This window comes from Copadichromis virginalis, linkage group LG2 (genome assembly GCF_057382275.1).
Source record: "Copadichromis virginalis isolate Kocher_CV1m ecotype Utaka linkage group LG2, C_Virginalis_male_GT1.1, whole genome shotgun sequence".
NCBI lineage: Eukaryota > Metazoa > Chordata > Actinopteri > Cichliformes > Cichlidae > Copadichromis > Copadichromis virginalis.
Genome location: NC_140619.1, coordinates 588,253 through 605,648, shown reverse-complemented (window position 1 = coordinate 605,648; position 17,396 = coordinate 588,253). Strand labels below are relative to the sequence as shown.

Here is a 17,396-nt window from a genome sequence, read left to right as displayed (position 1 = left end):
GCACTCCATACTGTACAGTAATGCCACTGTTTTGCACATGTCTCAACTCTGTATATTTTTATACATTTTATTTTATTGTTGACTCTATTTAAGTTGTAAAATATGTGTATACACACACACACACACACACACACACACACACACAAGTAGAAAAACATTTAGTATACACATCCAGAAAATTTTTTTTTTTTTTTTTGCATATACTATTATATATTGTACATATATTTATTAGTTTCAGATTTAGCCATTCGTATATTTTGCTTGTTTACATTCTTGTATTTTGCACAACTCTGTTGCTTGTGAAGCTCGCACACAAGAATTTCACTCGCATGTGCTGTACCAATGTACCTGCACATGTGATGTGACAATAAAAGTGATTTGATTTGATTTGATTTGATACTGACCATGGTATTACTGTGCTCAATTGGCCTGCCAGCTCTCCTGACCTGAACCCCATAGAGAATCTGTGGGATATTGCGAAGAGAAAGTTGAGAGACGCAAGACCCAACACTCTGGATGAGCTTAAGGCCGCTATCGAAGCATCCTGGGCCTTCATAACACCTCAGCAGTGCCACAGGCTAATTGCCTCCATGCCACGCCGCGTTGAAGCAGTCATTTCTGCAAAAGGATTCTCGTCCAAGTATTGAGTGCATAACTGAACATAATTATTTGAAGGTTGACTTTTTTTTGTATTAAAAACACTTTTCTTTTATGAAATATGCTAATTTTTTGGGTTTTCATGAGCTGTATGCCAAAATCATCTATATTAAAACAATGAAAGGCTTGAACTACTTCAGTTGTGTGTAATGAATCTAAAATATATGAAAGTCTAATGTTTATCAGTACATTACAGAAATTAATGAACTTTATCACAACATGCTAATTTTTTAAGAAGGACCTGTATATAAAATATAACTATTTACAGAGAGACGGGAATAAAAAGGACCCAGCTTAAAGTGGAAGAGCCTCAGGGAGAAGGAGGAGAAAAATAAGAACATTGTTTCTGCCCTGGAGAGCTGCTGCCTCATCAGAAAACTACTGATCGCTCCAATGTTTCCAAATTTAACACAGCTGTGCTGTTTTCAAAAACTAATGTGTGTGTGTGTCATGTGAGAATGTGTGTGTGTGTCTGTATGCATGACTTCCTGCTGACCAAAAGGGTCATAAAGAGGAAGCTTACAACACAAGAAACAGCTCTTTCAGATAGGATGTATCTGCAATAAAACCTCCCCCAGCACAGAGTGGCTGGAGAGGTGGTCACAAAAGAATGTATTGATCCTATAGATTGAACCTTATAAATTTAAGAAACACAATGACAACATTCAACAATTAGACTTAACAGTAATCACAAGGGAATCCAACAGAGTAAAAAGTTATCAGTGCTGCTGTACATACCTGTGGGTGCAGCAGTAGGAGCTGAGGGACTGGGGAGCCAGGAGAAGCAACAGGGGATGCTCTGCTGCAGCATCAGTTGGCTCTGTGAAGACAATATTAAATGTTAACAGGTTGAAAACAATAGTCATAGAGAAAGTATATACAGTGGTCCCTTATTTATTGCAGCAGGGGTTCTCAGAATAACCAGCCCCTCACCACGCACTTTATACACTTTTTTCCCCACACACATGAACATTACTCACAGTTCTCACAAGCTGATTCTCAAAGTGCAAACCTTTGTAGATTGCAAAACGTAAAAGTATTATTATGCCACGTTTTTTGATGAACGGCGGGACCACTGTATACTGTTTATTAATAAACAGTAACATATATTCCTATATGACAACATGCATGAATTAACTGCCTACATTAATTCATTGTAAACATACCTTCTGACTGAGACTCCTCTGATGCCTCTCCGGGCTGTCTCTGGTCCTCGGGGGGGATGTTCTCCACGGTCCCCACCATATTGCCGCTAGTCTCCCGCGGGGTGAGGAAGGGGTCCAGAAACCCCATGACCGCGAAGAACTTCCATCTCCTCCCTGATCCTGCTGCAGACTCACTCCTCTTCTCCTTCTCTGTCCTCTTCCTCTTGTTGAGGCTCTTCCACTTTCTCCTGCAGATGTGCTCTGAATAAACACATTGTCTTGTTAGCGGAAAGGTTTTGTTCATCAGTGGGAAAATAGCCGGACAGTAGGCGAGCTTGCTAGCTTTTGCGCTAGAAGCCAGTCAAAACTTTCAAAAGAGAAATGAATGAACTTAGCAGGTTGCCCGATCTCTTCACATATCTTCCTCCAAGCTCGGTCCTTTATATTCCTGTCGGTACAGAAAGCAGCTGGTGTCGTACAGCTCCGGGTGGTTTGCTACGGCGTTGATTAGCCTTTCCTCAATACTGAATGAAGAATGAAGGGCTTTGGCTGGACCTGCCCCTTTGCACTAGGTCAGATCCACGTCACAAGGCTCCTGATTGGTTGTCGCGGCGCGACTTGACGCTCTGATTTTTCCAACTCGAGCGGTAGACGCGATACATGCGAATGCACAAAATGCAACACAAAAACTGAGGCACGTATTTTTATCTCCGCTTCAAACGCGTCAGTCGCGCTACTTGCTCCCGCAACTAACGCGTTTTCGCGACACAAATCTGCTTCTGAATTTTCGCAGGAACCCCAATCGCGCTTCATCGCACTCCTCCATTGACTTTACATGTAAACCTGATGCTCTGGTCGCGTCTATCGCGTTCGGTCTGAACGCACCGTAACTCTAACAAATCATCTGAAGCATCTTTCCCAAATTATGAAATGCTAAAACAAGCATTTAGTTGTCAGCACATAACAGAATTTGAACTCTCACAGAGAATCCATCCATCTTCTTCCCCTTATCCAAAGCAGTGGGCTAAATCATTCTGTCCAAACCAAACGGGAACAAGAAGTGGGTCGTACATTCAAACACAGTGAGTGGGAGTCGTTATGTGAAGGAGCTTATAACACTCCTCACAAGCTTTCACAGCTTAAATTATTCACAAAACTTATTTTACATGAGGACGACTCAACATAATGAATTAATCCGTATCAGGTGTTTGTCCTGGATGTAGGAAAGACACAGGTGACCTCACCCACGTGTACTGGAAACGAACGGATTCCAGAAGAATTAGCGGGAGACTGTCACATTCGAGAATTGCTTCCGTTTTACGTTCATTAAAATTTAAAAAGTTTTGAGCCATCCATGACTTAACATCACTAAGGCAATCAAGCAGGAGTCTAATTGGGGAGCTATCAGAACGACTGAAAGGAAAATAAAGCTGGCAGTCATCAGCATATAGATGAAATGAGACTTTGTGTTTACGAAAGATCGCACCCGGTGGCAGGAGATGAAAACAGTAATGGCCCAAGAATAGATCCCTGTGGGACACCCCACGGCAGAGGGGCCACAGAGGACGATGACGAGCCCAACTTAACACAGAAGCTCCTGTTTGACAGATATGATTTTATCCACAGGAGTGCCAAGCCAGAAATGCCCACACAAAGCTGTAATCGAGAGATCAGCAGGACGTGATCCACTGTGTCGAATGCAGCAGTCATATCTAGTATAAGCACTACGTGTTTACCACAGTCTGTCGTTACCAGAATATCACTCATAACCTTTATGAGAACTATCTCTGTGCTGTGAAACGGCTTAAAGCCGGACTGAAAAACTTCAAGCATTTGAGTTATTTAGATAATCCATCAGCTGAGTGTGAACAACCTTTCCCAAGATCTTACTCTTATTCTATTGAAACAAGGTTGTGTTTTAATAAAATTGCTACATCTGTGCTTTTGTCGTTTATAAGCTTTCTATGTTCTAAGCATTATATCATATTTTATAAGGATGTTCTTTTGCTAAATAACAGCTGAGACATAAATTCACATTTTTACTGAAGCTCAGTGTTTGATTTCCACTGCTATAATTTTTTTCATTAAATATGTTTGATATGTTAGTCAGGTGACAGCCTACAGCACAGATGGATGTTTCATGTGTTTGCCATATTCTGGTGTTTCCATCATTTACCCCAGACTCATGGACTACTAGCTTATTTTAACATTACTGTTGGCTAAGAAGACACAGCCTATGTTTTACACACACACACACACACACACACACACACACACACACACACACACACACACACACACACACACACCGACAGGACAGGTAAAATGTGTGGCAGTGGGAGGAACAGTGACGTGTTGATTTCTTTTTCCTTTCTCGTGCTCTTATTGTGTCTTGGTCCCTCTTTTTAATTTCATGTCCTTGATGTTTGAGTATTTTACTCCTTGTAAATGGGCTCTCAGAGACAATGCTACATAAACAGATGCAGAGGGTCTTTGGTTTAGACTGTTGTGTGCAGACTTTGTATCCTCTCCTGCTGGGATTTTCTTCTCACTGCTGAAAATAATGCTGCTTTGTTTCAGGATTGTTGCAAACTACTAATCTTAGTCTCAGGTGTTTCTCTTTCTGGTAGCAGAGAGTAAGCACATGGTTGTTGTAGTTTCTGGGTATCCACTGAGTCTCCTTTCATGAAAGTGACTGTAGCATAGCCCTCAGCTGTCCACTGGTAGCAACATGATGGCATCCAGCAGACAAGGGAGGACCCCTGTGTCCACTGCGATGCACACTTGTACAGGCTGAGTGGGGTAATGAGAGTGTGCTTGTGCCTGTTTCTGAGGACGCCGTCAACAGGAGACTAACAACAACTCCACAGCAGAAAATGAAACCTCTGTCCAAACAAGAGCTCCCAGTGGACACTGTAGCATCTGCAGAAACTATTACTGTTCTGCACTGCAGAGCGAGGCGAGGAAGAGGAGGACGGAGCGGTCCCTCGAGTTAAGGGTGTTTTTCAGTTTTAGAGAGATTAGACTGTGTTTGTGTGTGTGAATCAGTGCACCTCTCATATAAAGTCACACCGCACACACACAGCATCATTTACTCAGCCTGTCCTCTCAGCCTGCCCACGCTGCACCTGTGCTGCATGTGCAGCCACCACGACAGATTTATAATCAGAGGCGCGGCCGTGCTTCATGTCCCTCTCAGTCGTCACCTGTTGCCCTGACATTTGCTCAGCCCGAGATCAGATCCATTAATACATCACAGCAGCCGTCCAGCACACCAGGACTTGTGACCGTGCATCAGGGTTGTGTCTTCTTCATTGACATTCTTCTTCCTTGTACGGTATAATTTGGTTTACCTCTCCCATCCCAACAATGGACTCTTCTCACTGTTGAGGTCTCGGAAGCGCTTCCGCTCCCTTAAGGCCAAAACAGAGAGAATGAGGAGGAGCTTTTTCCCCCAGGCTATTCGGGCCCTGAACCAGGTGTAGGACTGGACTCTCCCAAACACGTCGCTATAAGACTGGACTCTCACACACGTCACCACACGCACCACCACACATTTCCTATAATCCTATAATTCCTATAATTCCTAATCCTTATCTTTATAATCTCTTCTGCTATTTGCACATTCTTTACTGCAAATTCCTAAGTTAATTTGTAAATTTTTGTAGTAAACTGTAAATTGTAAATATTGTAAAACTTTTCTTCTGTCATTTAATGGTCGGGCATTGTACAGCTACAAGCATTTCACCCCCATGTCATACTGTGTATGGTTGTGTGTGTGTGACAAATAAAATTTGAATTTAAATTTGAATTTGAATTTGTGCTGCAGATCAGAGGGTTGGTAGTACGATCCCTGGCTCCTATCTATGGGCCACATGTCAAAGTGTCTGTGAAGAAGATACTGAACCCCAAATGTGTGTGTGAGCTGTCCTACATGACTGTTCTACACCTGCTCACTGCTTTTCAGTGGAGTCCTTTCTTTTAATTAGTCTCTTTGTTTGCAGGAAATATTTCCCACTGGTGATCATACGGGCAGGCTTAGTATGTGCAGCATCACGTGTTGTGCTCCGCATGATGAGGATCTGGAAAAACCAACAGATGAATTGATAGACTTAGTTTTTGCTGGTCCAATGTGTTCAACATCCTTACTGTTGGAGTGATTTTGATAAAAGTTGTGCTTAAAACTGTAAACCTTGCCGTGCATGTTCAGATATTTTTCTGTTCCTCCCCTACATCTAGGATGGTGGGGGATGCTATGAGCTATAGTGTTGCAGGCACATTGCATGTAAGGTTCTGGTTTCCTTATTTAGTAAGGAATGTTTACTTCCTGCCGTTTATGGGCTCACCTGTGCTTGTATATGGTGGACCGTTATATGGGATGAGGGGAGATGACCCTTTCATTACTCGGGATGTTGATACACGGTTGTAACCAGGGAGACACACACACACACACATTCACTCACATGCTCACACGTGCATATATACACACAGTGCCATAGCTTTTACGACTCACCATATGGGTTTTGCAATGAGGTATTTCTGTAACTGTTTTCACTGAATAAAAGGCTGTGAGGGGACGCTGGTTCTTTTACGTTGGCTGGGATCAGGTGAGGGACTTTCAGATCCAAGATCCTGCTTCCCTTGCAAGTTGAAATGGATTGAGCTCTGATTGTCTTGCTTTGTTCACAGGGATGCGTCTCTGAGCTAGCGAGGCCTGCGAGTGCAGACCTAACACTTGCATGTTTGTCAAGGTCAGGCACTGCTCGACCTCTCAGCAGCATGAAGCAGGTTTAACCTCCATGGATAACTTCTACCGTTATGACAGCTGCATGAAACTTTTCAATTGTTATCCTTTTGCTAAGCTTTAAAACTGTAACTGGGAGTCGACAGCTCTCGCTTGTAGATGCTGCTGTGAACCATAACCCGCACAGCAAGCTCATGTTTCAGTTTTATATAATTTACACACAGTCTGTAGAAACAATGGGATAAATCTAATGCACAGTCCTGATGGCAGCACACTCACTGAGGTTCTCTCAATGCAGCACAAGATCAGATGGTTTTATTGTTGTGTCTGATTACTGTTCTATGAGTCTGAGGATGAAGTGCTGTTCAGTTCATGGTCTGTGCCTCTGTATTAGCCACCCTGATAATACTTTGGCTGTTTTTAGAATCAGTGCTAACCGGGGACGCACTGAGATTTAAAACAACAGTCTGCCTGAGGGCCAAATGCTGATATTGTATCAAGATCTGCTGGTTTTGTTTCTCTCGTCATTTAGTCACAATTTTCTTTCAAGGAAAAAAGAAATATAAAATATTTATTTTATAGTATTTGCCAACATGCTGACATCAGGCCGACCAGCACATATACCAAAATATAATATCTATTGAAGTATTTACTAGAAAGGAACTCCAGAAGAAGACCAATTTTTATCCAGGACATTACTCCATGCCTGTTTGGACTTGAAGACCTGGTGACTGTGATAAGTCGACATGACCGTGTCACTTTAAGTTAGCAAAGGCAGGCAGAGCTGCGTGGCTCCTCTGGCACCCTATAAAGGATGACTCACCATATTTGCTATATGCCATATATCTAAAGTGACATTATGTGTTTATGTGAAATATTACTTGGAAACTTACCATAGAATTTATTAAACTGGGTATTTGAATATACAATAAGTTTAAGACCAGAAACATCAAGCAAAGCTTTTATTTTACAAACAAAAACATACTGTAATGATTTTCTCCTCCTGGTGCTCTGTACACAGCAAATCCAGCATGTCCAAATTAACACTGTCGGATTTGATTTCAACACTATTAAAGTGTCTATGTGGGTCCACACCAGAGAGTGTTAATTTAACTCGTTTTGGAGAGTTGGTACGTTAACTCTGATTTAGTGTTAAACACCAAATCTGTCTGGAGTTGATAATTTAACACTTGGTGTTAAGAGTTTATATATTAACTCTCAAAGAGTATTTTAGTTTAACTACGTAAGAGTTATCTTCTAATTCATTCTAAAAAGCGGGAATTTTACTGTTCTGAACTTCTAGAAATTTCTTTTGGAAATAAAAATTTACTAAACAGATGCAATAGTTTTTGAAAAACATTTATTCTGAACTGTGCACCACAATTTCAAAACATTTTTTGAAAGATGTAACAGTGTACATGTTCTCACTTTCATTAGAATTGTGTTTATCAAAAGGTCTGACATAGGTGAGCTGCACTGTAAAAAAAACGTGCTGTTTTTACAGGAAAACCCTGGCAGCTGGGGTTACCAGGGACTTCCTGTAAAAACGCTTTACAGATGCAACTTGTAAATTGATTTACAGTGAATGAATCTCAGATTAAAACAGTTAAATCTACAGGAAAAAGAAGTTAATTTCACACATAGATGTGATATATAAATACACTATTTCCTGTATCTTTTACAAGTAATAAATGCTTTTTGTGGATCCATAAACTGCAAAATTAACAGGGAAATATCGTACAAAGAACTAATTTAACATGGTAGAACTATGGTGAAACTGTGCATATTAAATGGAGCTGCTCTGTAAATTATACATAAAATCTATGCTGAATATTATATGTTTTAATGTAAAATTTTAACCATAACCCAGCAAATTTCTTACTGCTATGCCTACACCCAAACATGCAAAAATACATCTTGAGAAAACACAAGAGAGGAAAATATCACTTTTGGGAAATTTATTTTGCAGCCACATTAGCAAAATGACAGCAAATGGATCCATTTTTCCAACTAACACAATATGCAATGCACACAGCAACTACACAATTCAATCAAAATATAGGCTATAAAAGCTGTGGAACATTCCTGCAAAGCAAGAACCACGTTCATGAAACAAGCATTTGTTAGACCCTCCACCAGAAAAAGTTAAATAACCTGTTAAGACTTTAAAACAAAAAACACATATTGTGCCAAAAATGATCATAATCACCGTGCAACGCAACACGCACCCTGCTGTCACCACAACCATGGCCCTGGTCAGAAAACATCAGCAAAACCACGTGGTGAAACAAACCTACACATGTGGTCTAGAAACACTGCAGTAGCAGCATGTTGTTTTTTTCTTTTCTTATGTAAATAAAGAACATTCCTACAAAGAAAGAACATCTTCATGAATTGGCTTCATGCATTCGACCAGTAAAAGGTTCCAGTACACATTGTGGAACAAAATTAACAAAGTAAAACTAACAGTCCACAGAGAGTCAAAATTTAGGCTTAGCGCCACTCGTGGTCGGCGAGATCCTGAATCAGGGTGAGGACTCGAGGGTTCACACTGAGACAACGCTTTGAGTTTTTGTTCTCTACTTTGGTTCCTTTTTCTGGGTTTATAGAGAAGAAACACCTGTAGAATAACAATCATATAAAAGTTTATTAAGCATTTTTATAATTGATCAGTTAAAATACACGTACAAAGTAAGTAAAAATTAAGTATATACATATATATACACACAGTCATGGCCATGACCACGTTCAAGACAAAGTATAACCAAAATGCTGTGGGGAAGTGAACATAGTGGGAGACCAGGCTGGGATACGTGAAAAGACTGAAGGGTATTGAAGATGGAGTTTACCTTTATTCCTCTGACGTCTTGGATAGTTTCAGACTGGAGATCAGCAACAGCCGCGTCATATGTCTCTGGAGTGCGTGGAGGACCACAGGCATTTGGATCAGCATAAAACTCACTTCGTGTTACTTCACAGTACCTGCAAAAATATTGAGAGCAGCTGAAGTTTTCTGTAAACCCTCCTATGCAATGAGAACCCAAGTTGTCCCCAGCAATACAGTAAAGACCCCCTTTTACTGTTTCTCCATCTACATCTATTCCATCTGTCTCCAAAGATTTCAGATCTGCCAACAACTCTGAGAAAACTTTGGCTATTCCAAAACGCTTGAAGTCATTCTCAACACACAACAAGACTAAAAACATGTTATCTGTATTTGAACGCAAATGAATGGGTAAATTTGCTAATGACAGATAGACTGCAAGAAGTTTGTGCGTCTTTTTAGCAGAACCCAGGGGATTCACTACCTCAAATGAATCTTGGTACAAAATCAGTTTGAGGCTTTCCGGGTTTTCATTAAAGAACTGGTGACATTTGAATATTTTGCCATCATATAAATCCTTAAAAATTTCTACATCAGGACCCCAAACTGTTGTGACTGTGTATTCCTCCATAACTGTGACTCTAAAAAGCTCTTCAGGGTTTCTCCAACTGGTATGTAGTAAGCACATTTTTCTGTCATGTTTTCATCCATTTCCAATGGCACTTTCTTGGGTTCTGTGTATTTAAACATTTTTTTGAATGTTTGATTTCTGGTGTGTGTTGTTCCTAGTTGTCCCTGATGGCAAGCAGAGAACAAATCTGACTCTTTAATGCAGTCACAGATTTTAGTGACTGCTTCATCTGATAGGTTCATTTCATTTTTTAGTAAACAACTTACCTTATTAATTGTGTAGGCTTGACCCAATTCGTGCACATTCTGCATTTCCTCAGCAATACTCTGTATAGTAGAGGGAGGAATTAGCAGCTGTCCTTGCAGTTTAAGGTAAAAGACACACATGTTTCTGAGATAAGAATGACTATCCTTCTCTGGCATATCACTGGCTGAACTAGCAGATGCCATGGTTTCATGTGTGTTTTCTGAATATTCTGTACTGTCATTTGGGGGCTGAGGATGAGATTCCTTGTACATGTCATCAATACCATCTGGGGAACAAGCTTTATGCTTCCTACACATGTGAGAAGTAAATGATGACTTTTTTGTAAACATATGCTTACAACCACTTACTGGACATGACACAGACCTGCCCTCTGCAATATGATCGTTTAAGTGAGACACTAGCTCTTTCACTTTTTGAAAATGGCAGGCACATAATGAAACCGCACATTTTAAATCTGCAACAAGAGCTTTATGAGTAGCTTGAAGTGCAGGTGCATTGTGCACACGATAAAAATGCCCCTTGAAAGCAGAATATGTGGTGAATGTTTGGCTGCAATTGGCGCCAACACATTTAAAAATACAACAAGGCTCATTCTTATGCACTCTGCAATGTAGTACATAGCCTCTTAATGTGACCAATACCTTTTTACAAAAGACGCAGATGATCATTTTTAGTATTTCAAAAGTTTGCCTGTGCTTTTCAGCTGAACTAGCATGCTAGCGCTAGGTTATGAGCATTGGTCTAAATATCAACTGGTGCTTTTATCTTGAAAAAACGTCGCCTAGATATTGAACTTACCGTGCAGACTTTCTGACGAACAAACACAGATCCTCAAAAAACACTTGAAATCGTATGTTTGTAATTTGTCCTAACAATGTAGTTGCTGAAAGTTCAACGTTTTCTTCTCCCGTCTTCTCTCTCGTGCTGGCTCGTTAGCTATAGTCATGAACTAGGCGCTCTTCCCCTCCCGCCCTCACGTCATTATCCAATCAGAGACGAGCTTCAGATGCACATTCAAAATTAGGCGCGCTCAGTGCAACGGTGAGTGGTTTGAAGTAGCTTACAGCTCTGTGGAGATGAGGCACCATCATCCTATGGGAGGCACTGTAAGTTTGTTTAGCCTGTAATAATGAGACATTGCTGACCTAACCCAAAAAAGTATTCTAGTCTAAGTATCACATTGCAATTAAAAGAAACATGAAGAATACAAGCATTATGACAGAAGCATTACTTAGTCGTTAAATAATAATTTCTTATTGGTTACCCTACAATAGGCTGAAAATAGCCCGAATGATTTAAGAAAAAAACATGATGTAAACAATTTTAATTGTATATTTTTATATAGCCTATAAATGGAGAGGCAACCTCTCAGGTTCACAATGACATCTTCTGTGTCACGGATTGCCGGGGCAAGCCGTGTGGAATTGTAGAAAGGGACCAAAAGGCGGCAGCTCTGGTGCAGGTGAGTGTTTATTCACAGAGGTGGGTAAGTACAAACAACGGTGGCGACAAAACATGAAACTGGAAACCTAAACTGGGTAAACTAATAAGACAAACCAGAAACGAGGATGCAGGGAGGTTCGGAGAAATACATACGGGAAGACGCAGGGAGACCGAGGGGAAACAACACAGACGAACCAGCAATTACTATGACAGAAGACACAACTTAAATACACTCAGAGAACACAGGGAGATTACATACAGGTGGGAACACAGCTGGGAGTGATCACGTGACGAGAGTAGGGAGACAAACTGAAACACTCACATAAGACGCAGACCTTCACAATAAAACAGGAAACACATACACGCAATGACATAACACACCAACTTAACACAGACTGGGGGAAACAGAACATAGGAACATGAACCATGAAACAGAAGAGTATAAACACCCAAGGTAACCAAAACCACAGAAAACTAATAAACTAAACAAACACAGAGTCGCAGACTCCGGATCATGACAGGACCCCCCCCCCCCCTCAAAGGCTGGCTCCAGACAGCCCAACAAGAAAAACAGCCAGAAAAAACAGAAAACAACCCGACCAGGGCGGGCGGCGGGGGTCCAGGACGGAGGGCTCGAGGCAAAACAAAACAGGAGCACCAGAAGGCCAAAAGACAAAAAGAAAAACAAAACACGAGACCCAACCCAAGAAAACCAATGAAACGAAACACACCACAGCCCAAGAAAAACGGAGTCCAAAACAGAAAAGTTCAGGGGACCGACAGCACAGGAGTCCAAAACAGTTCAGGGGGCCGGCCAGGGGGCCGACAGCACAGGAGTCCAAACAGTTCAGGGGGCTGACCGTGCGGACGGCAACGGCGGCGACGTGGACACAGTTCGGGGGGCCGACCGTGCGGACGGCAACGGCGGTGACGTGGACACAGTTCGGGGGGCCGGCCGTGCGGAAGGCAACGGCGGCCACTCAGGCGATGGCGGTCCGGGGGCCGGCCGTGCGGAAGGCAACGGCGGCCACTCAGCCGATGGTGATCTGGACCAGGCGAGGCTGCAGAGGCTGGACCAGGCGAGGCTGCGGAGGCTGGACCAGGCGAGGCTGCAGAGGCTGGACCAGGCGAGGATGAAGACTCGGATGAGGCTGGACCAGGCGAGGCTGCAGAGGCTGGACCAGGCGAGGATGAAGACTCGGATGAGGCTGGACCAGGCGAGGATGAAGACTCGGATGAAGCTGGACCAGGCGAGGATGAAGGCTCTGAGGCTGGACCAGACGAGGCTGAAGGCTCTGAGGCTGGACCAGACGAGGCTGATGATGATGCTGCAGCCGGCGAGGATGATGATGCTGCAGCCGGCGAGGATGATGATGATGCTGCAGCAGGTGGCTGGACGGGCTCCTCGGGCCCTCCAGCTGAGACAGGTGGCTGAACGGGCTCCTCGGGCCCCCCAGCGGAGACTGGAGACAACGGCCGGAGCGGTCCCTCGGACCCTCCAGCGGAAACAGGAAACAAAGGCCGGAGCGGTCCCTCGGACCCTCCAGCGGAAACAGGAAACAAAGGCTGGAGCGGTCCCTCGGACCCTCCAGCGGAGACACGAGACGAAGGCTGGACGGGCCCCTTGGACCCTCCAGCAGAAGCCATCACAAAGCCAGCAGGCATGGAGTCCTCTGGCAGACATGAAGGCAATGGGTGCTGTGCTGAGCACTGGCCCTGCTCAGACAGCACTGACACGGAGTTGTTCTCTGAGGGCTGCTTAATCTTCAGGGGTCCAGAATCAGCTGGGGACTGAGACCTAGCCTCTGGGGAAGCCCTGGAGTGCAGAACGGTGCCTGAAGCAGCTAAAGCGCGAGAAACTCCCTGACTGGACCTTAAATTTTCTCCCTGCATGGAGTGAATGAGTGGAACCGGTACTGCTGGAGCCAGAGCTACGGGTAGCGGGGGCACTGGAGCTACTGGGGCCTGCGCTACGGGCGGCACTGGAGCTACTGGGGCCTGCGCTACGGGCGGCACTGGAGCTACGGGCGGCACTGGAGACTGAACTGAAGGGGCCACTGGAGACTGAACTGAAGGGGCCACTGGAGACTGAACTGAAGGGGCCACTGGAGACTGAGCTGAAGGAGGCACAGGAGACTGAGCTGAAGGAGGCACAGGAGACTGAGCTGAAGGAGGCACAGGAGACTGAGCTGAAGGAGGCACAGGAGACTTAGCTGAAGGAGGCACAGGAGACCGAGCTGAAGGAGGCACAGGAGACCGAGCTGAAGGAGGCACAGGAGACCGAGCTGAAGGAGGCACAGGAGACCGAGCTGAAGGAGGCACAGGAGACCGAGCTGAAGGAGGCACAGGAGACTGAGCTGAGGGAGGCACAGGAGACTGAGCTGAGAGGAGCACTGGCTGCGGGGGAGCTAACTGAGCTGAGAATGGCTGCGGGGGAGCTAACCGAGCTGAGAGTGGCTGCGGGGGAGCTAACCGAGCTGAGAGTGGCCGCGGGGGAGCTAACTGAGCTGCCGGTAGCTGCACAGGCGATAAGCAGCTCGCGTTGACATCCGCCACACAAAACGCAGCCCCTGAATGAACAGTCATGCAGTCTGAAAATGAAAAAGAGTCCTCACTCACCACAGCCGGCGATTTAGAAGCCCGAACGTCCGGCTGTGGGGTGGCGCGCTTGCGGCGCGATCAGCGTTTCCTCCCCGCAGACGGCTCCGACGGGCCGGGCAAGATCACATCCGGCGAGTCGGGCAGCAAGGCAGGAGTGGCTGAGAGAAGGTGGGGTGTGTGCCGGAGAAAAGCCTGCACGGTCGGAGGAAGCGAAGTTAGAAGCCATGGCAGGCCGGAAAAGAGCCGTTGTAGCCGACTTTCCACGGCGCGGTGAAGCTCCTCTGGAGGGTCCTCAAGCCACAGCCCGAGGAGAATCTCCACGTTATATGTAACGTCGTCCCGGAGCTCCTCGGACAGATTTACTGCCGCTGGGTCCATGGTGGCTGGTTCGTACTGTCACGGATTGCCGGGGCAAGCCGTGTGGAATTGTAGAAAGGGACCAAAAGGCGGCAGCTCTGGTGCAGGTGAGTGTTTATTCACAGAGGTGGGTAAGTACAAACAACGGTGGCGACAAAACATGAAACTGGAAACCTAAACTGGGTAAACTAATAAGACAAACCAGAAACGAGGATGCAGGGAGGTCCGGAGAAATACATACGGGAAGACGCAGGGAGACCGAGGGGAAACAACACAGACGAACCAGCAATTACTATGACAGAAGACACAACTTAAATACACTCAGAGAACACAGGGAGATTACATACAGGTGGGAACACAGCTGGGAGTGATCACGTGACGAGAGTAGGGAGACAAACTGAAACACTCACATAAGACGCAGACCTTCACAATAAAACAGGAAACACATACACGCAATGACATAACACACCAACTTAACACAGACTGGGGGACACAGAACATAGGAACATGAACCATGAAACAGAAGAGTATAAACACCCAAGGTAACCAAAACCACAGAATACTAATAAACTAAACAAACACGGAGTCGCAGACTCCGGATCATGACATTCTGTGAAAACATTTTTATTAGTCCTATCCATGACTTTGCATCATTTCATGAATCATGTTAAAAGTAGGCCCAGTACATCCATGCAGTTGTAAAGTGACTTACATATAGGTCATGTGTTTTTAAGAAAAACTGACTAAAACTGTGATTTTTACAGTATTTGCATGTCAAATTAACATGATTGTTTGGTTATGAGTATTACAGTGTTTCACTGTTTTTATTCACAGTATTTATAGTTTTAACCAATAAATTTGATTATAATCACACATTCATGTTGTAAATATAACAGGAACATTCTGTTTAAAGGTTTACAATAATTCACTGTGATCGAAACACGAAAGTTGTGTTTTCGGGGTTTACTATACATTTCTGTAGGGGTTTTACATGGTTTTTATGTCAATTTCACTGCCCTTTTTTACAGTGTGGTAAATGCAAATAACAGCATTCTCAACACTTATTTCTTCAATACAATATGCATGTCCTTCATTCATCCCTTTGTGGAACTTCAACGCACTTCTGCTCTCCCCCATATTCCATCTTCACAAGCATATCCTGTGTGGAGATTGAATAAAAATTTGTTGACACTAATTAATGGCACAAATAATCCAGTAAACAATTGCAGCACAGTAAAGAAAAGGAATCATCTTTGAGCCATTACTGGTGTAAAGTATTTTCCCAAAAGACAAGGACACAGGCAACAGGTAATACTGAACTAAATGTAAAACCTCAACCTTTTTAATTTTTACCTAAACCGTGTGCACAAGACTCTGGAGGGATGTATGCTAACGTAGAATCCAGTCAGGACGTCTGCTACTGCTGTTTGCTTGTTTTTTTATAGGAGATCGTTTTCAGGCTTCAAGCAGCACCATTATACCAACATTTCACATTCTAGACATTGTTTTAGGTGTATTTGACCAAAAGTTTGACTGAAAATTCACATGCAAGCTTTTTTTCAAGGCTGTGGTATTTGCCCGCAAACAATATCTTTCAGCTAGCTAAAACAGAATATTATGCTATCAGCAAGCAACATGGCTAATGCCTTTCACACAGCTTTGTCTCAACTCCAAAGAGCCACAGAAGTAAAAGCTAATAATAATAATTGAAACAATCTTTGAAAAAATGACTTACCAAGCATGGCAAACAACTCAAATATGTAGAGCAAAATGTTCTGAAACGGCTTCACTTCAGCTTCGATTGGAGCCGTGCTGGGGGCGGAGTCTGTGAATTTACTCTACTGGTGTCATAGCCCCTCTAGGAGTTCAGAGTTAAGAGGCCAAGAGTTAATGTTTCCATTGTAACACCTCCAGATTTGACAGAGAAACACTCATTTTTAACACTCGATTTTAACTACTATCATTTTACACCTCAGAGTTACATTAAAAGAATGTGACTCTACTTAGAGTAAAATTAACTCTACTTTTGCAAGAAGACTATTAACACCAAAACATTTAACACTTTTGAATTTGCTGTGTAGGGTCGCAGATCATCTGCCTCTTCAGTCACACCAACCCATGACTTGACATGTGGCCTCCAGCAGAGGTGGAGACCCTCAGACTGTGTGGGCCCCACAGGCCTGGGCTCAGGCATCACCTGACGTATACCGGCTCAGGCTCCGCTGGCTCTAAAAGCTGTGTAGGTGCTGTGCCTGCCTGCACTAAAGATTTAGGATACAAAGGCGGAGGATGTTCAGAATAGGAAGGCTGAGGCTGCTCAGCAGGGTAGCAGTCTCTTCTGACAAGAGGAGATGCTCTTTTCCTCCAATTTAGCATCTTTCGTCCAATATATCCACTCTCCCTCCTATACACATTTATAAACCATTTCAGCCTCGACGATCTAATTTTGTCTCCAAACAGCTCCTCCTTTTGATGTACTCATTTGTAATCCTGTCAAATCTGGTAACTTCTAGTGGGAATGTTGATGTCTTCAGCACTGCCTCTTGTCCATTTGTTTGTGCCACCATCTTCAAACCATACATCAGTATCATCTTGTAAACCTTCCCGTTCACTCTTGCTGCTATCCCTCTGTCATAAATCATTTCTGACACTTGTCCTCACCCACTGCACACAAGCACTGTTTTCTATGCTTAAATGTCTTCTGACCAACATTCACACTCTGATGAG

The 17,396-nt window shown here is 43.7% G+C and overlaps 1 protein-coding gene and 1 long non-coding RNA gene across 2 annotated transcripts in view; both read right to left on the bottom strand.

Annotated features, from left to right (window-relative positions):
• LOC146716687 (uncharacterized) overlaps positions 1 to 6,203 on the bottom strand; it is a 33,915-nt gene extending 27,712 nt beyond the window's left edge. Inside the window, exons 1-3 of the mRNA XM_085434582.1 lie at positions 6,149 to 6,203; positions 1,824 to 2,063; positions 1,396 to 1,477 (exon numbers count right to left, since the gene is read on the bottom strand). Coding sequence (XP_085290708.1) covers positions 1,396 to 1,477; positions 1,824 to 2,063; positions 6,149 to 6,203 — 377 coding nt within the window. The remainder of the gene's footprint in view (positions 1 to 1,395; positions 1,478 to 1,823; positions 2,064 to 6,148) is intronic.
• Positions 6,204 to 9,401: 3,198 nt separating this feature from the next.
• LOC146716686 (uncharacterized) lies at positions 9,402 to 11,136 on the bottom strand. The gene is made up of 3 exons (XR_014915685.1): positions 11,067 to 11,136; positions 10,268 to 10,327; positions 9,402 to 9,528 (listed from the first exon to the last, which is right to left on the bottom strand). It is a non-coding gene; the product is annotated as an uncharacterized LOC146716686 (long non-coding RNA).
• Positions 11,137 to 17,396: the final 6,260 nt, after the last annotated feature.